Genomic DNA, 26,295 nt, shown 5'->3' with positions numbered 1-26,295 from the left:
ATATACAAAATCTCTTGGAGAATAATACCAGCATACTTGGCTGGTGAATTGAGGAATAAAATGGAGAGGCAAAGAACCATTTGTAACATTGAACTGAATTTATTTTCAAGAATAGGAGTATCACTTACAGTATTACATGATGTGAGACAATCTTTCAATGAATCAAACCCCAATTGCAAAAAAGATGTTGTGTATAGTGACAAAAAAAAACAACCTAGCTGCAGGCAGCTGATCTAGCCAGTTGCTCTTCTTAAGTGACCTTGGGAGTCAGGGTACAAAAAGCAAGGCACTCCTGCAGGAGACGAAGGAAAAGAATTTGGACACCTCTGAACTTCTGAACTTTAACCAAACTGGCTAATACTGTCCCAACTGAAAGGCAAAACTAATGAGTGGCCACTCTCTCTGATGCAATACTAGTTAAGTGTGCTGCTTTTTCGCTAGGATCTTATGCCTCTACTTGGGACCAAATAGGGAATACAAGAAATAGCAGGAGTACCATAGTAATACCATAATTGAACTAGCTGAAATAGGGGTCTGTATGAAAACTAAAGCAACCATCCTAGGTCAAGTCTGGACAGAGCCCTAGAGCTAGTGTCTTCAGTGACACTTGCAAAATATCCAGTAGAACCTGTAAAGATCTCAGCTAATAAAAACTCCTAATTTCTCTCTCATCTGTTTTCTGACAACGAGAAAAGCCAACTAGGCACATAACTGTAGAGAAAACCAGCATGTTTTCTTATTCTCAGTGTTGAGGAAATGTTTGCATCCTTCATCCTGAAGAAGTAAATTATTCATCCTGATACGTAAATTATTTTGACTACTTATTTAAATTGCTACTATGATAGAAATAAGAAAAATTTGTTTTAAACCAAGTCTTTTTAAAAACAAGTTCATTATGCTAGTATACTTGTTAGTAATGTAAAATATCTAATATATATATATTCAGGAATATAAAATATTCAGGAATATAAAACTAAATATTTGGATTTCCTGCCACATAAAAGTTTCCTTGTACTAAAGCTGCAGTGGTTTCCTTTTTTTTTTTTTTTTTAATAAAAATTATATATACTGTTAAAAATTTGCACTAAATAATCCTGTTAATCATTTAAAACAGAAAAGAAGCTTAAAAGCTTTTGGCTTCTAGGAAGAATTGCATAGATTAAGTGTGACTACTGCTGACAATCTAGGTAGCTGGCAACCTTGCTATCATTTAAACAAAATAATGGTATAGGCAAGATTTTGACTCAACAGAGGATGAGGGGGCAGGGTGTAAGACAGGAGTGATACAGGATCATGTCTCCTGAGTTCTGGTCCCAGCTCCACCCTCTGGAAAGGTTTGCCTTAGGAGCTGCCCGGTAGCAGCCACAGCGTTAAAGGCCCTCCCTGCCCTGCTTCACTTTTGCTCCTGTCCCATTGTTACACTGTGGCAGCATTGTAGTGCAGTGTACAGTTGCATATATTGGCCCTATGCCATTTCTGTGCTGGGAAGATTCTCTCTGGGGTCGCTTCAGACCTTCTGCAGCTCCTGTGCACTGCTGCAGAGGTGGGCAGGGGCTGCAGTGATCACTAGACTCTGGCTCTATGCTTGTTCTGAACTCTTTCTGCAACCGGTCCATGAAGTAATCCCCAAGACTATTTCTGCCATCTTGGGAACAGTCAAGCCTGCGAGCATTGGTGAGTAGATCTCCCATTAGCTTGATCTTCCGGATTTTGGGCGCAATAAATTGCTTCTTCATAGTGCTTGCACTATGAGGGTCTGCATTTTCAACACTCAGGGCATAAAGCTCTTCAAAATACCGTAGCATAGTTTTCCACTGTACCATTGCTAATTCCAGGGCTTTCATCAGACCGACTGCATAATCACAGTTTGGTTTCTAAAAACAAAGACAGAATTATATTTATTCAGAACAGTTGATCTTACTGTATTCATCAGTGGTTTCCTGCAACTTAATCTGGTGCTCCAAACAAGTTGTACTAGGATTTTGTAACAACTCCTAGTTTGGAGCATCTATTTTTTACAGAGTGCCATGGCTGTGAACACACACAGGTAGCAGGGCCCAAGCACTTTTTCAAGGAATGGATTTAGATAGCAGCAGCTATGTCCAAGGAGCATTCTTACACCAGGAAACCCAATTATAGAATGGCTGGGGTTGGAATGGACCTTAAAAAAGCATCTCTTTCCAATCCCCTGCTGTGGGCAGGAACACCTTTCACTTGACCAGGCTGCTCAAAGCCCCATCCAGCCTGGTCTTGAACACTCTCAGGGATGGCCATTCACCACTACTCTGGGCAACTTGTTCTAGTGTCTCACCACCCTCATAGTAAAGAGGTTCTTCCTAATCTAAATCCACCCTCTTCCAGTTAAAAATTCTTGTCCGTAATCGTATCACTGCACTCCCTGAGAAAGAGTCCTTCCCTCTATTTCCTGTAAGTGTCCTTTAAGTACTGAAAGGCCACCCTAAGATCTTTGCCATTTCAAACTGACTATTTAGAAAAATTTTCACAATGGCCTTTTTACTTTCTACAGCTTAACAACTGCTATGATGGACCAAAGAAGAGCATTCTCTATTAACTAATTACAGAAAACTAATTTGGTAGAGGAGAATCAGCCCCTTGGTCTTAAATAAATGAGGTGGGTTATTTTTTTCCCTGAAAACTTCGAGTTATTCTTTTGCAACTCTGCAACTGTGCAAGCCCAAGTTAAGTCTGTAGTTCACATTCTGTCCTGAGCTGTGCTTTAGCAAATCAACTACTGCCTCAAGCTGGATGTTTCTTCTACCTCCTTCCTTACCACCTTTCTTACGTGCTAATCATGTCTAGGCTTCTACTTAGTGCGAAGGAGACGAGTGGGCTGTTTCAGCACAGTTTAAGGAGCCTTATAATCCGTTACAGCACACTGGAAACATCAGTGTCCAGCTGAGTAAAAGGAAAGGAGAATACTGTTCATATTCTTTTGGGCTAGAATGCAACCACATAGTGTTAGGGCTGTATGTCTGACAGTTTCTAAGCATCACAATCAAGAACAAAACCATGTACACTAATATGTCAGGTACATTATATCTGGAAATCTCATAATGGATGAATGCAGAGATCTGAAGTACCAACAATGTAATTCGATAAGGTAAATGGACTGCAGCTGCTTGAAAGCTTGCTGTCTACTACCCACCTGGATGGTTTTAGAACAGTAGTGACCTCCTCTTTCTTGCTGATACTTCATCAATGCCTCTGCGGCTTTTCTCTCTTCCAGAGCTTGACGCAAGAAGAACTTTGAAATATTTGGTAGAGCCACATGCGACTGATCAAAATATTCACCCTAAGCACACAAAACAAGAGCGTTAAGATTTGCTGGAGATGGGACTCATTTGCAGAAGAATGTGGCTTTATTAGAACTTTGGAGACCTTAATCCAAAGGTTACAAATTTCTACAATAAATGAAGTAAGTAATTATGGCCTGAAATGAAAAATGTCTGCACTTCTACTAGAACTCCGGCCCTGCAATACTGGATAGGCAGCTGTAGTACTGATGTTACTCTCTCAGTAGCAGTCAGAGATCCTCAAAACGTTTTATTTATGAGTGGTTAGCATGTGTGTGTTTTGTAATTGTGTTTTGTCTAGGGTTTTTGTTTTGTTTTTTAAACATACTCGCAGCACAGGGAACGTAAGATTTATCCCTGCAGGTCAGCATTCCAGTTAGCTTTCAAAGGCATGAGAAAGATGATGTAAATACCAAAAAGAGAACAAGCATAACTTCGTATCTATTTATCAGCTTCATTATGGATGTTATTCCAAAATAATGAATACTGCTACTTAACTGTTCTGTATACACCTTCATTATATGTAGCTCATGCCTAGGAAGGCATGTCAGGAAGGACATAGACCTGTTGAAGCAAGTCCAGAGGAGGGCCCCCAAGTTGATTAAAATTTTTCCTTATGAGAAAAGGCTCAGAGAATTGGGATTGTTCAGCCTGGAAAAGAGAGAGCTTCAGGGTTACCTAACTGTTGCCTTCCAATACCTGAAAGGAGCCTACAAGAGAGATGGAGAGAGCAGGTAGTGACAGGACAAGGGGGAATGGCTTCAAACTGAAAAAAGGGCAGGTTTAGATTACATATTAGTAAGAAATTCTTTACTGTGAAGGTAGTGAGGCACTGGAACAAACTGCCCAGGAAAGCTATGGGTGCCCCATCCCTGACATGTCCAAGGTCAGATTGGAGCTCTGAGCAAGCTGGTCTAGTGGAAGGTGTCCCTAGCATGGCATTAGATGATCTCTGAGGTCCTTTCCAGCTCAGGCAATTCTATGATTTCAGAAGTATTAAAACCCTAAACTCAGTGCAGGCCTTGTTCTGTTCTGTATGGGAAAACAACAACTTTAACCACTGCCATATTTAACTGTGCTAACAGACCTATCAGCTCTTACATTAGAAGAGTTTTATCCATGGCATTGCTGTCCCATAAACAGAATGTATTAGAGACAAGGAGCAAAGGAGAGCCACCAGCTTACACTGGTTTGAACACTGGCTCTGATGGTGAGGAGAACGAGAGGCAGCAGCTGTGACTATGCCAAGAACCAAACTGAGGGAGCTACAGCATCTTCATCTGCTGGTTCCCTAAGTATGTATGTGCAACACACCACAGCTGTTGTCTCTTGGACACAACTCTGTTTTGGAGTACCTGTAACTGTGTATCAAGGAGGCTTGAAGCCTGCCTAAGAGGGGTAAGGAAAGAGGATGTGCATTTCTTAAGTTCTGCTTCTGATTGCGTTCCCTGCTTTCATCTATTACCCTGCTTAAATATGAAATACATTCATTTCAGTTATGTTGCTCTGTTTAGAAAAAAATGAAATGTTAAACACACAAGTTTATGTTTATTTCTTCTATTTGTATGGCCATTTTGAGACAATCGAAACGTGTGACACATGTGTGACCACAAACCCTTCAAGAGAAAGTACACACTGGAATGTTTTATTAAGAACATTCACTGCCATAGTTTGCATAATCCTTGTTTCCTGAAGTCGCTCATTGATGTTTCTGTTGACAGGATAGTCAAGATTCAGTGTTTTATAATCAGTTTCTCAGTGCCAGTGTAAGGCATGACTTCAAGTGGAGCACAAGTCAACACATCTGCTTAACTGTTAAGGTAAATCTTTTACATCAATAATTAGAAATTGACTGTGGATAAATCAAGTCCAGAAATGTAAACATCCTAAATAGTTAACTGAGCTTTCTCCATCCCATCCCACTCCCAATCACTAGAATTTTTTTTAATCTACAGACTTAGCAGGTAGATGTTTTACTGCATACTTAAATTTTTATTGAACTAATTCTTAACACCAAACTCAATTGAAGGCTCTTGGGGATACATTCAATATAGTTTGTGCTGTTTCCCAGTGGATGCTTGGCATCAGAAGGTATGGCATCGATAATTCTGATTTTTATATTTTAATGGCTGTGTTAAAATATATGTTGCCTTAACATTTGATAGGTAGCCGGAAGTAATTTTGGCATGCATGTTACATGGTATCAGAGATAACTTTTTTAATTTCATGTCTAAAGTTCATGCTGTGGAGCAGAAAACCCTAAGCCGGCAGCGACGTTCGCAAACTACAGTTAACCACGCACAACTATTTTACATACGAAGTTTGGGGGGGAAAAGCCACTCAAGAGCCATACTCCAGAGCTGTTAGCATTCTCTGTTCCTGTCCCTCTTTCCACAGGCAAAACTCTCTCTCTGAATTACCCAAAAACACACGAGCGCTCGTTTCGTCGCCCGCGTGTTCCAGACCTTCGTCGTTGTTTTTATGGCCGTGTCGGCGCAGGGGCAGCAGCGGCTCTGGCAGGAGAGCCCCCAAATGCCCTGGGTCTGGGAACAGACACCGCTCCGCCGTCCCTTGCCGACTCCGAGACCCTCCTCACCCCGCCGCCGGTGGCTGCCCGGCCAGGGCGAGACGGGGGGGGTCCCACGCCGCGGCCCTGGCCGCCTCCCGTGCCCGTCCGCGCCCCGCCGCCCTTACCAGCGCCTGCAGGCAGTAGTGGAGCTCCAGCTGGGCGCCGGTGACGCCGCAGAGCGCCTCCTCCACGGCGGCGGGGAAGCCGTGGCGGACGCGGCTGGCGGGCAGCGGGCGGTGCGCGGGGCAGGCGGGCAGGGTGACGCGGGGCCGCTTGGAGCGCGGCTCGGCCATGGCCGGCGCCGCCATGGGGCCGCCGCGCCGCCCCGCCGAGCCGCCTCATATAGCCCGGGCACCTGGGACACACCTCGCCGCGCTCCCCGGCGCCCGCCCGCCCTCGCCGGGGGAGGAGGAGAAGGAGGATGCGGATGCGGGGGGGCCGGGCGGGTGCTGCCATTTCCTGCGTGCCCGTGGGCAGGCGGTGCGGGGGCTCTGTCCCTTGCGGCAGTGGGCAGGTGTCGGCCGGGCCGCTCGCTCCACTGCCCGTTTGTGAACATCCTGAATAGTTAATGATCGACATAAAATACTTACTTTAACTGCAAAGTAGACGTATTAACTTGTGCTCCATTTGCAGTCATGCCGCACACTTGCTCTGAGGAAGTGGTTATAAAACACTGAATCTTGACTATCCTGTCGTCAGAAACATCAGTGAGTGACTTCAGGAAACAAGGATTATGCAGATCCTGCGATGAATGTTCTTAATAAAACATTCCAGTGTGTACTTTCTCTTGAATGGTTTATGGTTGCACATGTGTATGTGTCACAGGTTTGTGGTGTTTCAAGATACCATAAAAATATAAGAGAAAAACATAAACTTGTGTGTTTGACGGTTCTTCATTTTTTTCCCTCTAAACAGAGCAACATAACTGAAATGAACATATTTCATATTTAAGCACGGTAATAGATGAAAGCAGGGAACGCAATCAGAAGCAGAACTTAAGAAATGCACATCCTCGTATCCTTAGGCAGGCTTCAAGCCTCCTTGATACACAGTTACAGGTACTCCAAAACAGAGTTGTGTCCAAGAGACAACAGCTGTGGTGTGTTGCACATACATACTTAGGGAACCAGCAGATGAAGATGCTGTAGCTCCCTCAGTTTGGTTCTTGGCATAGTCACAGCTGCTGCCTCTCCTTCTCCACACCATCAGAGCTGTGCAGAGCCAGCGTTCAAACGAGTGTAAGCTGGTAGTGGCTCTCCTTTGCTCCCCGTCTCTGATACATTCTGTTTATGGGACAGCAATGCCATGGATAAAACTTTTCCAGTGTAAGAGGTGAGCCCATTTGTGGGCAGTCACATTTGGCACCTCCAGTACCAGCTGCTGCGTGTGAGAGTGCTGCGAGGCCAGGCCAAGGCTGGAGCAGCTGGGGGGAGCACACAGGTTGAGGCAGTCTGGGGGAGGGACCAAGCTGTGAAAAATTCTGGGAACTTAGTGGAATGTCTGTCTTTGCTACAGGGTAAATTCTGTAGCTTTTTTGATTTAGCACTAAAAATGTTGGTCCTACCTAGGCAGTGTAAACCATTTTCAGTATTTTAGTAACTGATAGTCCTTGGTTTGTACAGTAACTTCAAAATACAGGTTTCTGACTTTTTCAACTGCTTTACCGTATGGATGGAGCTCAGCATGTTGTTGCTTTATTTGAGCGTTTATTTACCTTTAATAGATTCAAAACAGTGGAGTGGAAATATGAGTAATCTCAACACCTTTCAAAATTGCTAATATTTTGTTCAGTGACTTTGTTTAGTAAGCTCGATGTTATATGCCGTTCTGTGGAATATTTTTCTAGCAGATTACCCCACTTCCCCACAAACGCAGGATGCTAAGGGCAGAATCGTTATTCCATTGCGTGTTTTAATTGTTATTGGATCTGACTACCTAGAGCAGAGCACGCATCATCTGAGAGTAGTCATGTAAAGATGTGAGAACATTGCTCATGAGAAACTTAAGTAATTCTAGTTCAGCGGTTCCATCTCATATGCTATTCAGCCCTCTTTGTTTATCGTAATTATCCATTTTTTCATTCTCACTCTTCATGCTGTATTTAAATTAGAAGTTCCCCTTAAAAAAACCTAACCATGTTTAAGCATTTGCTTACTTTAGGCATTTGAATAAAATTGCATGAGCGTAAAGTATACATCCAATGTTTGCAAGGCTAAAGTAAGTGCCTAAATTAATTGTTTCACTTAGTTTCAACAAATTCATTGACAAGACACTTGTTTTCAATAAGGGTCCTCTTTGTCACTGGAGCTCCTAGGGACGATGTACTTCTAACAGTTACCTTTTAGCTCTTTCCATTCCAACTGTCCTTGTTTTAGCCATTAAAATAGTTGCTAGTGTTTTATTATTCCAGAATAATCCTTTGACTGCCTCAGAAGAGGAAGAGCAAGTATGGTGGTGCCTGTGTGTGTATGCATTGACATCCCAACGGAAATAAATGCTTGATAAGCTCCTTTCTTTGGCCAGTCCGAATAATTTGAAGTGTGAAATTGCAACAGAAAGCAAGTTAGCTCATGTCCCTGTGGAAAAGTTTGTAGCTGTGCTTTGCTAAGTGGGTGTTCATGACAATAATTTCTAAGCATATTAGCTCATAGAAGCTTTTGTCTATATTAGTGGACTTCAGTCCTCTGCAAAACAATAATAAGTTGTCCCATTTGAGTGATGGAGAGCTAAGACACAAAAGCATTGCTTGAGGCCATTTATTATATGTGGAGCTGATCTGAAAACTGACTAAAATTCCTTAATCTCCATATATCCCTTAACCCCTCCTTTCTATGAGAACACTATTCAATTTATTTTGCTTTGTGCTTCATAGAACTAAAGGAAATACACATAATTTGTGCTGTTATCAAATGTATTATGGAAAAATTCTATTACAAAGTAATATAGGGATTCTTGCTATGTAGGATGAGGGGATGTCACATGCTGATTGTATCTGGACTGAGGAAAGTATCATCCATTTCAAAAAACTTGTGATCTCAAGTCTCAGTTTTCAAGAAATGCTGTATCCTGGGGAACAAGTGCTTTGTTCAGTTTCTTAGTTATAACATTTCAGCACAGCATAGCTGCCTGCTAGCAGGTGAGGCTGCTTTTAAGATAGTTTGCTTTTTTTCTCATCTGTCCTAAACTGAAGGGAAGGTGGTGGTGACTCTCTCCCAGACTGTGTGCTGCAGAGATGTTATTACCTGCTTAGGGTAACAGTGTCTACATGTGACTGTGATATAAGTGAATCTGTATTAGAGCCTTATTCCCACCAAGTCCTGAAATATGAAGGTACTTTGTGGATTTCTTCAGTGAACTGATGTTGGGGTGAAGATGGTTGGACACTGAGTGATCTGGACTGAGGGAAAGCAAGAACAGATAGTTATGTGCAGGTCATTGCAGAAAGGGTTGATGACAAATGTAAATAGAGTTTGTGACTGGCACATGCCTTGATGAAAGATGTATTTTAATTTTTAGAATTTGGCATGATTCTGGTACAACACATTTTAAAGTGTGTTGAAAGTGCATGGCAGAGTGGAAAGCCAAACCACCACAGTGTGGTATACAGAACTGCAATTAAAATTCCAGCAAAAAAACTCTCCAACATGCACACCCACACCTTCCCCACCCCTCTCCACCCCCTTTCCTTTTTATTCTTTGGCAGTGTGCAGCAGAGAGGACTGTTAATGTCAGTGAGATTTAGCAATCCTCTCAAAATATCCCTTCTCGTGAGCCTACTTGCAAACATTTAGTTGTGTCTGGGCTTTTTGTACCTTGAATCTCTCATTTAAAGTTAGGCTCTTTAGGCTACACTTTGTAATCTGCAGTTGATATTGTTTATTCTTTCACCACAGGTAGTAAGATTTGGGGCTGTTGCTTCTGTCCAGCTACCATCTGTTAGGTTCTTTCTAGCTGTGATGGATTTTTCATGTGCTTTGCAAATAGTCCATGTAATGTTGCCAGACTTTCTCTCATGTGATCATTCAGTGCCCATCAATAGCTATGATGGAAACAGAGGGAAAAAGTGAGAAACAAATAAATGTATGATATGTGTGCCTGTGAATTAGCCTTCTTCATTCATCACTTTGTTTTGTAATTAAGTGAAACCAAAGCTCTCTGGCAGGAAATTAAAAATTATTCATACAAACACCCATGAATTTGCAATTGCTTTTATTGAAGTCACTTAACCCATTTTTCTAATGCTTTTCTGTTCTCAACAGGTGCTTCACCTTACTATTTTATCCAATCTCACTCTTTTTTACTTCCTTTTTCCCCAGAGGAAAAGCCAGCAAGAATTCTGGCTTTTCTGGCAAAAATTGTTTTGTTGCCTTTTTGCACCATGTGACTCATAAAGTTAAAAAAGAAGCCTGAAATTTGGGAGGTTACTACTTAAGTAGGCATAGCAATATAACTACTTTTAACTGTCTCTCAGTTAAGGTAGTCATCAGCAAAACATGAGATGGCCCTGGGAGGCAACAGTGTTATGAAACGGCTGTGAGGTGGACATTCTGGAAAATGCTTTTTGTCTGTATGTCAATGAGCAAATGGAAAGGTCCAGTTTGTTGTAGTGCTGTGAAATCAGCATGTTTTAGTGATAAAAAAAAAGGGTTTCCCAAAAGTAAAAGCCTAGACCTTTTGAAGTCAGAGCTGTCTTGGTATCAAACAGAGCAGACAGAAGCCTATTTTTGGGGTTATAGGTGCTGAAAATTACTATGCAGTGTCAGATCTACACATATTTTGTATATATTGAGTTTAATAAAATGAAGTACCATAATGAAATCCTATTTGAAAAATACTTGGATTAACTGTAATTTTGGAAGTAAAATTTAAATTTGGAAGTCTTCTTTTGGCATTCACCTCAAATACTCCAAACCTTAGTTTTCAATTGCTTTCCTTTTCTAGAGTCAAAGATTTTCCTCTCATTGATATTTTTGTGTTTGCAAAATCTCGATTACTGCAGTGTTTGAAGCCAGATGAGATGCTTAAGGATGTTCTTATGACTGGAAAGCACCATGTCTTTTTTGCCTTTATTGAGTTTTCCCACTTTGCATCAGTAGCCTGATAAAGTTGCAACCCTTTGTACCTCTGATATGGCTTTTATCTCGGGCGGTTCCTTTCCATAGGCTTCCTTGACTCAAGTCTGCATAGCACATGTATTGAGAAGCTCATTGCCTTTCTTCTTTTGCAATGAAGTTCTTCCTTAAGGAACTTTACAAATGCTGGATAATATAAACCATGGTTTTATATATATATTTATATATATTTTTATATATATATAAAATATATAGGGAATATATATAGAATTCTTTGAAACTGTACTGATTGAAATCTGTCTTTCAAACAGAATATGCCAATAGCCCACAGGCATATCTATGCTGTGTCTAAAGCTAACACAGGAGACTAGCTTGTAAGGATTTCTGAAATATAAGAAAAGCTTATCTTTAACCTTGTGTCACAACAGTGGTCAGTCAGACTTGTCCTCTCCATTTGCTTTCACTCTTCCTTCTCTGGACCACTGAGAAGGCTTCATGCCAAAAGTGGGTTTGGGGTCTGTGTGTGTGGTCAGTCAAGCCTAGAAGAGGTAAGTGCATCTCAGCAAACTGCATTGCCAGACTCCTGGCTGTGACTGTTGTCCTGCTCTGACCTGGTTTGCATTTGACACCTTCAGCTTTCACGTTCCATCTCAAGTCCAGTTGCACGTGGCCATGTTTGTGTGACTGCCTACATGTGTGTAGGCTTCTTAGTGATGGGTCTGCAGGTCAAACTAAGCCGTGGCCATTATTTAACTCGTGTCTAGAAGCTGTATGTCACTTTTTTCTCTTAAGCACGTATTACTCTCTCCAGTGCAACTTTCAGTGTTGATGAATCACTTGCACTGAGTTGCTCTCTCCATGTCTTTTCTCCTCGTATTTATAAAATCATTAGATGTGCAGACTCAGCTTCTCAGCTCACCTGTGTCTTTAGGAGCCCAGCCTCTGCCACCACTCAGGAAGCCCATGGTTTGTCTTGGGCAGAGGCAGCAGGGAGAGCTGGAGCCTGAGGGCTGTCTGTGCTCCCAGCCTGGTGGCTGCAGAGGACTGGCAGACTGTCTGAGTAAGCTCCAGCCTGGCCAGCAGTGTTGGCCCTTCAGTCACCATTTTCTCTTATAAATACATTTAAGCTGTAAGTGGACTATTCATTTGAAGTGGTATTGGCTGATACACCCATTTGATTTTTATAAAAAGGCTGTGCTTGGGAGTAAGTTTGAATAAATTGTCAGGGTTCATCTGCCTCTGAGATCCTGCAATTGTTATTTCAAGTCACATTTTGAAAAGCATAGGCCAGCAAACTTAAGGCTCATCCATGCAATCTGTCCATGATGTATCATAAGTCCAGTCACTAATTGCAGGTTGAAGCCACTAAGCCTCAGCACTGGAGCATATTTAAGGGAGTTCTGTGGAGTTTCTGAAAACACATGGCTCACCCTAGGCAATGAGTTGCATAAGGGAGTTGTGCAATGCCAAACTGCCTAAAGTCTGTCTTAATTTATATTCCTTGCCTTTCTACTCTACCTTCCTTTCCACAGCTGCAGGTAAAAATCTGCACTTACTCTTGGACAAATGAGAAAATAAGACTTGACATGTTGAAAAAGGCAGTGGCTTTTTTTTTTTTTTTTGCACAGCCTGTGCCATCTGAAATCAGTGATGCAGGTAATGCCTTCCAGGCAATGTAAACTTCAGTAAGTGCTCCAGGTGGCCCTTGAGGGAGCATTAGACCTACCTCTTTGAGGTAAGCATAAGGTGGTGCACTTTGTACATACTTGGAATATCTGGGCTAGCAGAAGTAAAAAAATTAGTTCAGCTGGTTAGAGCATGGTGCTAATAAAACCAAGGCTGTGGGTCCAATCCCTGTATGGGCCATTCACTGAAGAGCTGGACTCGGGTCCCTTCCAGCTTAGAATATTCTGTGAAATAATTCTGTGAAATAAACTGTGGGCAAGGGATGAAGATGCAGAAACCATTTATTGCTCCTCTATGCTACTGATAATCAATGTTCATAGTCCCTGCTAGTACAAGAGCACTTGCTTCTGAAGTTCAGGTACTCCTGGGAGTTAACTGGTTTGACTAATGCCACTTGCTACTTGGCTTGAGAGAGAAGAAATTAAAGCCACAGGTGTGGTAAGAGGAGTGTGAAATGTTTGCAGGTGAAGAGGAAATGACTCTAAATATTTTGGCTTTTGCAGTCACCAAAAAACCCCAAATGAACCCTTTTCACAATTTTTGTGAAAAAGAATCCTTTCAAAGTTTAAGGGAAATTGCTTGAGAAAAAAAAATGTCAAAAGGTTCTTTATTTGCAACTTTAATGTGAACATTCATCAGCTAAATGTTTGTTTTAAATTTTTTATTAATATGGAGTCAATGGTGGTGAATCAGGCAAAGCAGAAGTGGATAATTTCACTGAAACGCCATAGACCTTAAAGGCCATGCTAAATTCCAATGAAGTAATTCCTCTTCTAGTTCCAGTCAAAAATGACCCTTTATTGCTGCTTTCTGTTCAAAGCACCTCTACTAGGCCATCTAAATTGTGTAAGTGTTGTGATTCCCTAGGGTATCTCTTTTCCTATAGTTTTCTGCCTAATTCCATTTTAATAGCTTTAAATACATTAAAAAAATCTTGTAATGATACATATTAGATTGTAGTCTGTTTGTGGCACTATGTCCCAGGCAAAGTCTTTTGTGCCAACTTGCAGTTCTTTTTTCAATTTCAGTATCTTTATGCAGAGCACTTGCTGAATTGGACATTATCCTCATTTCACTGAAATCATGCGATAAAACTCGGAATATGTTTGGCTCCTATCAAGGCAGTCAGCACCATTAATTAGTAATCTTGGGAAGTTATTTAGGCTGGTCTTTAGGTCACAGTGGCATTACTCACAGTGATGTAGTGAAATGCTTTACTTTTTGATTTTTTAACCACTGCAGTTGCTATCTTTTTTTAGAATTTAGAAATTACTGTGCTGAGTATTTACAAATTTCACAGCACATTTTGTTCTCTGTTTTAAATCCTGCATACCAAGTGCCTGCCTGGGGCAAAGACAAAAAAAAAAAAGTTAGCTTTGATACTCCAAAACTGGTTGAATAAATCCCGTGCAGCTGGCCTGCGTGAAATGTGCCCAGTGACAGCAACCGCAGCGAGGATTCAGAGGGTTAGGGAGAGCTCTGTGCTGTCACATGCTTGCAGTGTTTTATTGCTTTGGCTGGGAAGGGCAGTAACGTGTAGGTATCCTGACTGCTCAGTATTAAGCGTGCAGAGTGATTGCCCTGTGGTTCCCTGAGGCATGTATGCGGACAAACCTGATGCACAAGTGTGCAATATTGCCTTCTGTGTATGTTTGTACATGCTTTGGTGTTTTCTGATTTTGGAACTGTGGTTAAAGCCTCAAAGGGAATCCGTGAGTCTGCAGCAGCTGAGAATACTGCTAGAATTTCTAGCAGTGGATGTTCCTGTGTGGTTGTGTGTCTGTCCCATCACTGGTGAGGAAATGGCATTGCCTGGCCTGCACTGCAGTGTTTGTCAAGGAAAATTCTTGGAGACTTATTTAAATAGTCAACACAGTACGGTTTATACTTGTGTGTGCTTGTGGATGAGATGCCAGGAACTGTTACGGACCGGAGACTTTTTTCTACCTGTGCTGTTCTCACCACCAGCTCTGTTCATCCAACTGTCTCCACTTGGCCTCTTTTTGTAATATAACCAAGCTGAGACATAGTCTCAAGGGGAAAGTGACTTAAATCTGAATCTTGGAAAGTCGTGAATTAAAAGATACACAGTTCAGGAAAATAATTTTTGGAATACAAAGCTATAAAGGCTGTGACTGGTTCACATGACCAACTTGCAGTTAGGTCACATTTTCCTCTAATAGTGCATCAACACTTGAAAGGCTGTTTTTACTCATGTTGCTTTTGGCAGTGCTCTGTGGTGCCACTTTTGTGAATCCAGCTCCATTCTCAGGCTCCAGAATGCTTCCAGGTTCTCTAGGAACAGGCACAAGAGTAACTGCAAGGAGTGAGACCAGATTTACAGAAGTGACCTTTGGAACTCAGAATGGCAGGACTCAGAAAAGAAGAAAATATAGAGGCTTTCATTAATACAGGCATTTATCAGAAATGCATAAAAAGGGACTTAAAAAAGAGATTTGTATGTATTGGGTGGTAAACAATTTTTCAGCAAAATGAGATAAGAATAAAACTTTCCTTGGATCCAGTTTGGCCAATAGCTGCTTCTGTCAAGGTTTTTTTGCACTCTTCCCATGTCATCCTGTAGTGGTCATATATTGAAATTACGCAGTGGCCTATAGGTACCACGGGCCTGAGCAAGTACAAGGCAATTCTTATGCTGCCTGTGCTGAAAGTTTTCTCTTAATGGACCTTGATGGGTTTTGGTTTGATTTGTTCCAGAGTGGGATCACCCTTGTTCCAGTTGATGCATGCTCATGATCTGGACCCCACAGCTCAAGCAAGACTGAGGGACAAATCTTGTCAGGCAATGGTAAGATTGTGTTACCTATGCAGAGGAGGATGTTGAAATCTGGTATATGTAGCTTCTGACTTTCAGCTGTTTGGTCTGAAGCAAGGGACAGAAAAGTTTCTTTTCTTTATTGATGTAAGATCAATGCAGAGCAAAGAGAGGAGGTGAAAAATCCTTAGGAAAATAAAAAGAGAAGCAGCACTGAGAGTGGGCCAAATATTTTACTCATATATGTGAGCATTACTCATATAACTTCAAGAGAGTACATGCTTTAACTGTGCATGTACCAGCTGAGGACTTGGCCCATAATGTCCTTTATAAAGCTCTGATTCCTCCCCAAATAGTTTTTCCCTCCCTCTTCAAAGAGGCACCTGTTGCTGGTGGAGTTGTTGATGATACTGGATTAGTGCACATGCAGTCAGCCTGCTTGGCCTCGGCCCTTTGGACCCAAAATGAACTCCAGCTGCTGTTGCCTAGAGCAGGTGCTTCATCCAGCCCTAGCAGCTGTTTGAATGTAGGCTGTCATGGCCAAGAGGAGGGGGTAGGTCCCCTGAAGTACCCAGAGGAAAGACTCATCAGCAGGAAGGAAGGAAAAGGGAGTGTGCCATGGAGACCTGATTTTTATACCCATTGGACAAAAGTTGTTCTAGCATTTCCTAGTGGAAATAGGGAATAGTCACTCACTCTGCATCCACTGAGCCTGCCCAGTGCCATGATGGATTATGGTTCCCAAAATGAGGTTGACGGACCACTAAAGACCAGCAGAGCCAAGACAAATGATTGATCACCAAACTGCCAAACCTGTGTTGTCCCTTGAAGCTATGGTATAGGTATGTGATGGTGTGTGAGACATTTTAAGGGTTGGTAGTGTTTCACAGTTATTCAGTCTCTGTAGTTGCTGGTTTAAAGCTTCAGTGAGTGGCCCAGCAAAAATGACATTGGGCACAGAACAGTGTACAGGCTAATGGTCTGCTACATGTAACAGCTTGGGATTCACACTCACACTGCCAGAGAGAAGAAAACAAAAACAAAGATAATCTGGGGTATGAAGCAGTGACAGGAGACAGTGCCAGGGGAATGGAGGATGAGAGGACGACCTGGGGGCATATAGAGATGTGATGGTGGGGAGGTATAGCTATAAAAGGATCATTCGGGCCATATTTCATTACAGCATGGCCTAAGAGCAGGAGAAAAACATGAATATTGGAGGCCTCTCTTTGTCAGGAAATGGGATTTCCGCAGGTGCTCAGTTGCAAATACTCCGCATGCTTCTAAGGCTTGGCACATGGCATTGCTGAATCCTGATTCAGGATGCAAGAATGTTTCATGACCCCTGCCATGAAAACTGCTGTCTGGCCATGTTTGGAAATCAGCCGTCGATGATGACAGTAGACGAGTATGGGTGAAATGAGCAGCTTGGCTTCAGCACTAAGCAAGACTTGTTAAACATTGTAAATACAGATGTCCAATTCATATTTTGAATAATGAATATTATGAACTTTTCTGTAACAAGTGGTAAGAAGCTGGATCATCTTTCTTCATCTGCTCACTGCCCTCACAGAATTTGAAAGTGTGACGAAGTATTTCATTCCTTTACAGGATTAGGTAAGATTGGTAACCATAACTCTTGTATAGAATTACATAGAAATACTCTGGACAGCCAAATGTATTGATTTAAGATCATCTATGTGGTGGGAGGGAAATTGTTTCCATTTTGGTTTATCCACTTCTTGGGTTGGTCAGGTAATCCAGCTGACTTCAGTTGTTTGTTCTTTTGGACAAAAAGCTGCTGCCGGTACAGGCCTGTACAATTTCTGTCCCAGTGTAGCTCTTCCATCAGGTATTTCTCTTATTTGTTTTGCTTCTGCATGAAAATTAAGGAATTGGAGAAATAGCACCAAAACTCTACATGAATGAAATTCTCAAGGCTGTTAAGGAAATAGATATATTAGAAATAGGGTGTTTCTGTGCTCATTCTGTTCTCACATCCCTTGGACAAGTCACTGTTCCGCGTGGAGAGAAACATCGCACACGACTGTTAGGAGTGTGTGACGTATCTCTGTGAGAGGGGAAGACGTCCCCTGATGTGCTCCTTGTTACTATCCATACATGTTTGCCCCTTTGAGTAAATTACAGCTCCCTGGTGTTGCTGTGGGTGTATCAGCAATAGTTCCCCGCTGCCTCCTTATCTGCCTGGTAGTGTGGCTGGGTAATGCCCACACCCACTGGTGATGAAGTGGCAGGTGTTGCCCTGCCTCCTGCCTCTGTCCTCCTCTTCCTCAGACTCCTTGCACTGTGGCATGACTCAAGAATAATGAAAATGCAATTTTCTATTCTTTGGGGAGTAGTAAATTTTTGCTAAAAAACAAACCAAATGCCATTCTCAGAGTGGCCCAAGATCTGTGTTTCAGTGTGGCAGCACATTTAATTTGATTTTTCAGGTATTTTTAACCACCTACATGTGACTAAGAATTTTTTGAAGCATCTGTCTTTTGCTGATTAAAATGTAATTAGGTACCAAGGAGCTTTAGGATTTAAACCATTCCCAAGAGATATGTGGCAATGTCCAGTGTCGTGTCTGGTGAGGAACAACAGAGTGAAGCAGTTTGGGTGTAGTAAGTCATAATGTACTAATTGCTGGATTAAGACTAAGGAAATAAAGAGCCTGTTAGCAGGCCTCCACGTTTTGAGTATCTGGAGAGCAGGGGGGCTCACTTTGTATGAGGCCCATATTATGCTGTGCAGGGATTCCCAGTTCAGGGTCAAAAATACTGGAAGTGCCCTTTTACCATGGAGCTGACAATTAGCTTGCTGCCAGAGGGAAAACCAGTCTTTAAGTGGTGAGTGAACATGGTATCAGAAACAGACCTTGACAGAGGGGCAACACACAGTCAGACCGAGTGACATTCTTCACACCTGCTGTGGTGGATAACAGTAGCTGGCTGACTTACCCCATGGCACTACAAGCACAGCATTGTGCTGTGACACAGCCTGGACAGAGATTGAATTACACACCGATTAGGTCTTCGGCTTCTCCCTGTCAGTGTGGACAATGGAGAATCAGAGAAGTGGACACGAGAGCTTTAGCAGGCCTTGTGCTCTCGATCGGAGGAGGATTAGTTTGTAAATGGTAAATTGTGTTGGGGCCAAGAGTCGTAAAACTGAACTCTTGCCCTTCTGCTGCCTCAAAGGCACAGGCTTTGCAGAAAACTCCTTCTCCCCCCTTCTACTAACTGCTGTGATCAGGGGAGGGGTGGACACATGGAATCTGCTCCTCCTTTTCTCTGCCAAAGAAGGAGGAAGACACTGGTACATTTGTACAAATTTTGCTCCTCAGTATCTCTTACTATCTTTTCTTAGGAAGGGTGTGGGATTAAATTAATCAGTCTTCTGCCATTTCCACAGGGATACGGATTTGCCTGTCATGGAGGTGCTGCTGGCTGGGTCACTGCCTGGTAGAGGGTGTCTCTTAGACCTGATGTAACCTGAAGCATGTGCTTTCTTAGGAGGTCTACAGCTGGGCTGGAGAACTGCAAATGTTCATCCTTTCACTTCTGTCATCTGCTTCCACATGACTGCAGTGTCTGTGCTGTGCTCTCAGCTCACTCACCCTAAAATGCTCCTTGCGATGGTTTGTACTGAGCTGCTACAGAGCAGACTTTGCTTTTGGTGGCAGTATCCCTTGTTGTGTCATCTATAGAAAAGATTACTTCATCCTGGCCTTTATTCCACTGGGACCAGCTGCTCTACACACAGCAACCAAAAGTGGCAAATACCTATAACCTCTTTCAATTTCCTATTGAAGGTCTACATCACATGAACTTCTTGGGGTTTTTCGAGAGGTAAAGCTTTTTTATTTTTTACAAACAAACAAAAAAAACCAAAAACCCCCAAAACCACAAACCAGAAACCAACCTAAAACCAACAAAACCAAAACCTACCAAAAAAAAAAATAAAAATCAAACCCCACACATTAAACCCAAGTTGGAGAAACAGCTGCATCATGTGACTGATACAGAGCATGGGAGTACAAAGCATTCCCACTCTGGTCTTGCACATCCAGTCATTGTGCCTATTAATAGCTGTTAGGCATGAGTGTAGACATGGAGATGGGCAGGACTAGTTTTGCCATGTGAACATTTATCTGGTAGCCTCATCCTATTTGCTAGAACCAGAGATTTCACTGTGATAAAGTGGACATCTTAAGTCATTGTTGGAGACAGGAGGATGTAGGTTCACTTAAACTAAGCTGGTATTAGGCATTCTCATATCTTGGAGTATTCCAGTAAATAGCAATTTATATAAGCAATGGAAATATGTCCTTCTTAATCTGTAAAAAGAAAAGGACAGCCTTAATGATCTCTCAGTGTTTCAAATCATCTTAAGGCAAATTGATCCTGAATCATCACAGAAAAATTCAGCAGAGGTGTTTCTATTAGTGATCTAGGAATTTAGATGTGGTTGGATACATGGAAAACTGTATCTTGTTCAGTTGTATTTATTACTGTAATAAATGATACCAACTCTCTCTTCCTACAGACTTTATCTTTTCTGTTCATAGTGTTGGCATTTTATTTTGTTTTGAGTTGAGAAACAATGCAGACTGTAAGTTTGTAAGAGGCTTTTATGAATATACCATTTAAAAAGAGTTGTTCCTGCTCTGGTTACTAGTTTGAATTGAGAAAAGATACTTATATTTCATGCTCCTGAAAGCAATAGCAGATTTGCTGTAATACACCAGTTCGGAGTAATCTGCTCATAAACTTTCCGTTCCAGAAAACTCCCAAACCTCTTGCACCTATTTTCTCTGATAGGTGGCAAATCCTTAGTACTTCTCAAAAATATTCAAAATTCTGTAGGGTATGAAGGCTTTGCTTTGGTTTATTTTTTGTAAAGCTTGATAAAAAAACACGAATGAGAGAAATCCATCTGTTGCTCAATGCAATCACTGCTGATAACTGAGAATTCATTTTCAAAGTTGGAAAATAAGAGCTATTCTAAGTAGTCACTGTTGGTTTTAACACTATGGGGTATTTAAAAGATAAGTTTTAAAGGAAAAAAAAGGAAAAACATTCATTCATGAGTGCTGATACAGGAATGACAGAGGTTAATACCACTGACATCATGTTGGAACTGTATAGCATTTTCTTAATGGTTATTAATGCCCTGCTGCTGGGAGACAGACAGTGCCAGCTGCCAGTTAGTGTGGTGCCTCTGAGGGTGTGCCTGGGCCTCTGCTCAGAAAGGAAAGGGGCCTGAGGAAGGTTCAAGTTTGCTCCCTCCACTGAAACAGGAGGAGAGGAGATACTGAGAGAAGGTAGTTGCAGCTCGTGCTCCTGTGTATGCTGACTTCAGAATAGGACTCAGAGAGTGAAGCAGGAGCAGCAGATATCTACAGAGCTGTGCCCAGGAGATACTGAGAACTTTGGTTCAATTCAGATCTTCAGGACTAAACTCAAATATCCTTTGGAAAAAAACTGCAAGAAATTGAGACAAATGTGCATGGAAATGATGCCAGTAGGCCTGGGGAAGAAGCCTAAGTTCATGTAAGAGAGCGTTAGAGCTTTGTACATCAGTGGAAAGACGTCAGAAATGGTATAGGGAGAAGGAGAAAAGCCCTTGAGAGGAAGGGAAAGGAACTCTGTAATGGCAGAATGATGATGGATATGGAACAATTAATTAGCTTTGACTACATCATATTCGTTGCACATCCAGATTTGTGGGTTTAGCTGCCTCACTTGGGGCTAGCTGTTACTCTGCATAATACCTTTGAATTTCATACATCATAAGGGAATGAAACAGATACAGAAAAGTGCAATACATCAGTGTAGCATATCAAATTGAGAAAGGCATTTTTAGCAGTCTGTGCTGAATGCAGGTTTAAGCCTGCATTAGATTATTCCTTAAGTGTATTGTTGTTATGACAAATCTGAAAGGAGCTAAAAGCATTTCAGTAGATCAACAAAGGAAACTTTGATTTCCTTTCCCACAGCCTGGACCCAAAATGGGATTGCCAGACAGGCTTACATGCCCTGGCCGTGTACCACACAATCACCCACTGGTGAAAGTGAGTGGAACATGTGGAGATGAGTTGTAAATCCTGCAGGAGGAACCGGCTCACCAGGCCTCTCCAAATCATTCAGCTTCTAGATCTCTTTAAATGCTGGTGTAATGTAACCTGAATAATACACTGAGAACGTTTAGCCAAGAAATGCCTGGTGGCCATTTCATTTTGATAATGGATGCTGTCTGATGTGCCACACAGACAGCAGGCATGTGTCATATTCTCTATTATGGTAAGAAAAAAATAGTATATCACTACTTATGTTTTCTAAAAGGGGAGATGAGTTGTTTGATTCCATGAACATCAGGTTTGGGGACACAATTTCATGAAAAAGCCCATTAATTTTGCACACTCATTAATTATTAGAAATAAATGGAAACATCCATGTAATATTGTACATGTACTCTCCAGTTATATAGCCTAATATTCAAGCACAATGATTTGTATGGACCCTATTTTCTCAGGTCCCTTTTACAAATAGAATTGCTCATACAAATAGTTTCCAGTCAGTTCCCTTCAGTGCAACATCCTGAGCATGCCCAGCAGGAGCAGGAGGTCACGGGGTGCGGTTGTTCCCCGCTGCACAGCAGCCTGAGAGATGGGATGGCATTGGAAGAATTGTATCCAGTTTTGGTCTCCCTTGTATGACAAAGACGTTGTCATACTGGAATGGGCCACCAAGGTGAGGGGCTGTAGCCTGTGATATGCCAGTAGGGAACTGGGCTTGTTCAGCCTGGAAAGGTGATCTCTCTGTCCATAGTCATCTGCTTGGAGAGTGTGTGGAAGGTAGAGTCCCATCTGTGTTGGACAGCAAATACCTCGGGCAAAAAGCCCAAGTTGGAGCAAGGGCAATTCAAAGGAAGTGGTAGAAAAAATATTCCCAAAGAACATGCTAAGGTTTGGAACTGGGACCTAGAAAGGAGGTGGCTTCTCTGTCCTCGGAGATGCTCAGAATTCGTACTATTGATTGACTAACTATTACTGCAATAATAGTTCTCAATTAAAAAGATAAATGGAACTATTTGCAGAGGGCATTTTTTCCCAGTGTAATTTTTAGTGCCTTGAACTCCATGAGAATAGAGAATTTTCTAATGGAGCTTACTATGACCTGGCTTAGAGTAGTTTTGGGCATGCACTGGCATGAAACAACAATTGCAATGCCAATAATGTAAATACATGTATTTAACAGTAGTTTCATTTTTTAAGCCTATTTCAGCTACAAGCATCATCCATGTTAATTTTTCAGTGTCATCATAACTGCAGTTAAATTGTTTGTCTGGTTTTAAGGATTCTCTTTAATGGTAGCTAACTAAAACAGTTCATGTTGTTCTTTTCAGTAGCTCAGACTTCTACAATTACTACAAAAAATTTGCAAGGAAAAAAAATGTGTAACCGAACATGATTATTTTGAAGAAATTCAGAATGAAAGTAAGAGTGGAATTCAAGAAAATAGACTCTCACTCATTACTTTCTAATCTTTGATTACTCTTTCATTTTGTTGGTAAATACTATTTAGAAGATTTCAATTGCAGGGACTGAAGCTTGACTTTTCATTTGCATTTCAAATCTTAGCAAATCAAACAAAAGCAGAATGAAGGTAGGGAAGCCTCCACTCATTCCAGCACAATCAGTGCAGCATAGCCCCTGCAACCCACTGTATTTCTAGGCTTTGCCTCTCTTGACATTTTTCTTTTGGGGATGGGGAGAAAGAGGAAAATTCGCCATGAAGAGTTAATCTCTCATTCCCACTAGAATATTTTAAGATAATTGGCAAACTTGTATTTTGCACATTTACCATTTCCTAGTCAAATAACTGTTGTTATTTATATTTAAATAACCGTTAGTTGTTCCTAATTCAAATAACTGTTGTACCACAGAGAGTACTGGCACAAAAAATAGCAATGCCGGAGGACAGTAGTAGCAAAACTCGTAAATTGTTACTTCTGAGCTTACTGCCTCAAAAAATGAGGAGCAACTTTATGTAGATTTGTATTTTCTGAGCTAATGTGCAGAGTCCTAGGCAGACTAAACAAAACCTCAAATCCAGCAATTTATGTTGTTGGTTTTTCCATTGTCTATGGTCACTGTGCACTGAGCAAAGACAGCAGAAAGTCAATTAGTCCAGTCCTATTCCATAGCAGGAACTTACAATTGTTACTTACAATTAACTCAGCTGCAAATGACCCCTTTATTCTCCTCTTCCAGATCCAGTTCACCTGAACCTTCTCCAGCTGGAAACCAGGTAGTCCCTGACTGGGTGTTTCATATCTCAGTCAGTTGTAAGTCTGGGACTATAATTGTAAAAGAGAATGGACAGATGAGGGGACAGAAATTTGGCTGAGTGCTCTTTGCAAAGAGGTGAGACAGCTGCTCTCTAAGTTGTGGTTTTTTGCAGTAGGAGAGCACTGCACCTGAGTGCAGCCCTGGCCAAACTGAGTGGGGACACTTGGGCAGGTTTGCTGCAGCCAAGGTAAACAGGAGTGGGGGAAAGGGAGAGGCACAGCAGGCTTCTGGTAAGTGCAGTAGGGGAGGCTGAGGTTCAAAGAAGGTGTGCTAGTTGAGGTGATCTCCACTGATGTTGAGTTTTTCACAGAGCAGCAATGAGCCTCTAAAAGGTGCTTTCATCCTAAAGTAATCAGCAATGAGTACAAGGTCATTTCTGAAGGACAGAATCACAGTATGGCTGGAGAGGTTATTTTGGAGGGTTGTTGGTTTGAGGTTCTTTGAGTGTAAGGAAATATGGTAACAGATTCTGGTACCTTTCATTGTGCTTATAATGCATGTAACTGACTCTTGAAGCTTGATTTATTGTTCTGGATTTGTAGCTGGTGAAAAGGAAGTAAAAACTAATTTCCAAAACCTGATCTATGACAGATGAAGATCTTGCAGAAAGAAAAGCAGTCAAGTATGTTCCAATGCACTGAGATTTGGGTCTTCTCTTGGGTCTTGCTTTATGAGTCTATTTAAAATAGTTCACTCCTGTCAGGTTTTGACTATGTTGGTATTTCCCTTTGTTGCCAGACTATTGTCTGTCTGGAAGTTAATCATCCTGTATTTGTGTAAACATGAACTGCTTGTTTGGCAACCTGGATGGAATGGTTAAAGCCATGGGCTGGTTATCAGTGTATGTGACTGCTGTGTACAGAACTCTACATGAAGCTATTTCTGGCTGGGTCTTTTGGATTTCTTTTGAGCTGAATTCTGAGCCTGTTTATTGACCTTAATGTGTGTGTGTGTTCTTCCTTCTTTGAAAGAGAATAGGACTTTTGAATTGGTCAAGACAGCAAAAAGTTCAAAGACATCCTTGTGATGTGTTATATCACTTGGATTCTCAATGTACAGACAAGTAACTCCCTAACTTGAAATAATGTGTGCCAAGTTACCTTCACTAGTGTTGGGAGAGCAGCAGCAAAAAGCTTTAGGTACTGAAAGATGCTGTAAGGTCTCCTTGGAGCCTACTCTTCTCCAGGCTGAACAGCCCCAACTCTCTCAGCCTGTCAAATTGATTTAGTATAAAAAATGCTGAGGAGAACTTGTTTTCCTGCTTTTCTTCCCCTCTTCCTTACAAAACTGAAGGACTTTCACTCCTGTTACTTCATGGGAGATTTATTAATCCATCATAGGCTTTTATATAAGAACAAGTTTACAGAGTTGTGTTGCCAAATGGATAATATCAGAGGAAGGTGTAACAGCACAAGGGAAAAATGAAGTTGAACACCTCTTAATTAAGGATGCAAACTGCAAAGCTATTCACACTGAAGGAAATGAGGGGAATTTATTTCACAGAGAGCTGAAGGTATTAAATAAACACCCTGTGTAGAAAGGATGCAGGCAAACACTGGGGATGGGGTTTGGCTGCTGGGAAAGCACATGATGCTCCAAAGCCAGGTTTTTGTAGAGTGGCACAGTGTAGAGTGAGTGGGCTTATAAACATGAGCACTTCAGTCACATGCCTCAAAAGAACTTCAGCCTGTACCTTTTATAAATAAAACAGATTAAAAGGGAAAGATTGAAGAGCTTTTTTCAAGAAGTTGAAGAAGTATTTGGAAACAGCCAAGTGAATCAGACTTGCCTTACAAAAAGAATGGTGTAGTAATTCAGACTTGTAGGCTAACCCAAGCATCTGTCTCTGAATCTGCACATATGCCATCATCAAATTGCAGAACAGGGTTTGTAAGAACAGTGCAAGATTTTGGTTTGTAAGCTTAGGGAGGAGCACAACTCCTTGTCTTCAGAGACTGCTTTCTTTTGAAAAACAGAGGGCTTAGTTTCCACTGCCATAACCCTGTGGCGATTGGCAGCGCTTCAGCCTGATCTATGAACTTAAAACACATTTGATCTGTGTGATGGTGCTTACTGCCAGGTCCTGCCACTCCACCTGAATAACTATAACATGCTCATAAATCAGGGGAGAGCATTCCTCGCTGACACCATCCCAAATGCCCTACCGAGCTGAAGCCTGTGTTAGCCATCAATGCCTCTTACATAAACATGTCATACTTTAAAGTAGGGTCTTGCAAAAAGCACAAACAATATGCTGGTATAGAGGGGCCACACAAGTCAAGAGCTGCTAAGTGGGGGGAAGAGGAGGAGAAAAATCTCACGATGATAAATATATCTACCAGACACATATGGAAAGAAAATAGCTAAGCCTAGCATACATTTCTTTCAAATTTAAATAGTCAGATGTGGAAATGGTTGTCTTGTTGCCTGTTGAACTTGGAAGCCAGGAGCCACAAGAAAATAAGGATTGAGGATACTTTGAGTTCTGTTGCATTCACTTCAGCCTGGTCATGACTCAT

At 41.7% G+C, this 26,295-nt stretch overlaps 1 protein-coding gene and 2 long non-coding RNA genes across 7 annotated transcripts in view; 2 read left to right on the top strand and 1 right to left on the bottom strand.

Annotated features, from left to right (window-relative positions):
• Positions 1 to 19,965, top strand: part of LOC113950858 — a 28,767-nt gene extending 8,802 nt beyond the window's left edge. For 4 of the 5 annotated variants that reach the window (XR_003528918.1, XR_003528914.1, XR_003528916.1 and 1 more), the window contains 3 exons: positions 15,362 to 15,450; positions 16,943 to 17,034; positions 18,835 to 19,965. This is a non-coding gene — a long non-coding RNA (uncharacterized LOC113950858). Of the gene's footprint in view, positions 1 to 15,361; positions 15,451 to 16,098; positions 16,260 to 16,942; positions 17,035 to 18,834 lie in introns of all 5 variants that reach the window. The other variant, XR_003528917.1, reaches the window with a different exon arrangement.
• LOC113950857 (ferritin light chain-like) lies at positions 84 to 6,365 on the bottom strand. Its single transcript, XM_027651187.1, has 3 exons — positions 6,009 to 6,365; positions 3,167 to 3,313; positions 84 to 1,874 (listed from the first exon to the last, which is right to left on the bottom strand). Exons 1-3 carry the CDS (start codon positions 6,189 to 6,191, stop codon positions 1,371 to 1,373), a joined length of 834 nt encoding a protein of 277 aa, XP_027506988.1. The 5' UTR covers positions 6,192 to 6,365; the 3' UTR covers positions 84 to 1,370.
• LOC113950859 lies at positions 3,308 to 5,964 on the top strand. The gene is made up of 3 exons (XR_003528919.1): positions 3,308 to 3,436; positions 5,036 to 5,134; positions 5,712 to 5,964. It is a non-coding gene; the product is annotated as an uncharacterized LOC113950859 (long non-coding RNA).
• Positions 19,966 to 26,295: the final 6,330 nt, after the last annotated feature.

This window comes from Corapipo altera, unplaced genomic scaffold (genome assembly GCF_003945725.1).
Source record: "Corapipo altera isolate COAL_440 unplaced genomic scaffold, ASM394572v1 78, whole genome shotgun sequence".
NCBI lineage: Eukaryota > Metazoa > Chordata > Aves > Passeriformes > Pipridae > Corapipo > Corapipo altera.
Note: the sequence above shows the minus strand (reverse complement) of the source record. Positions and strands in the feature narration are given on the sequence as shown.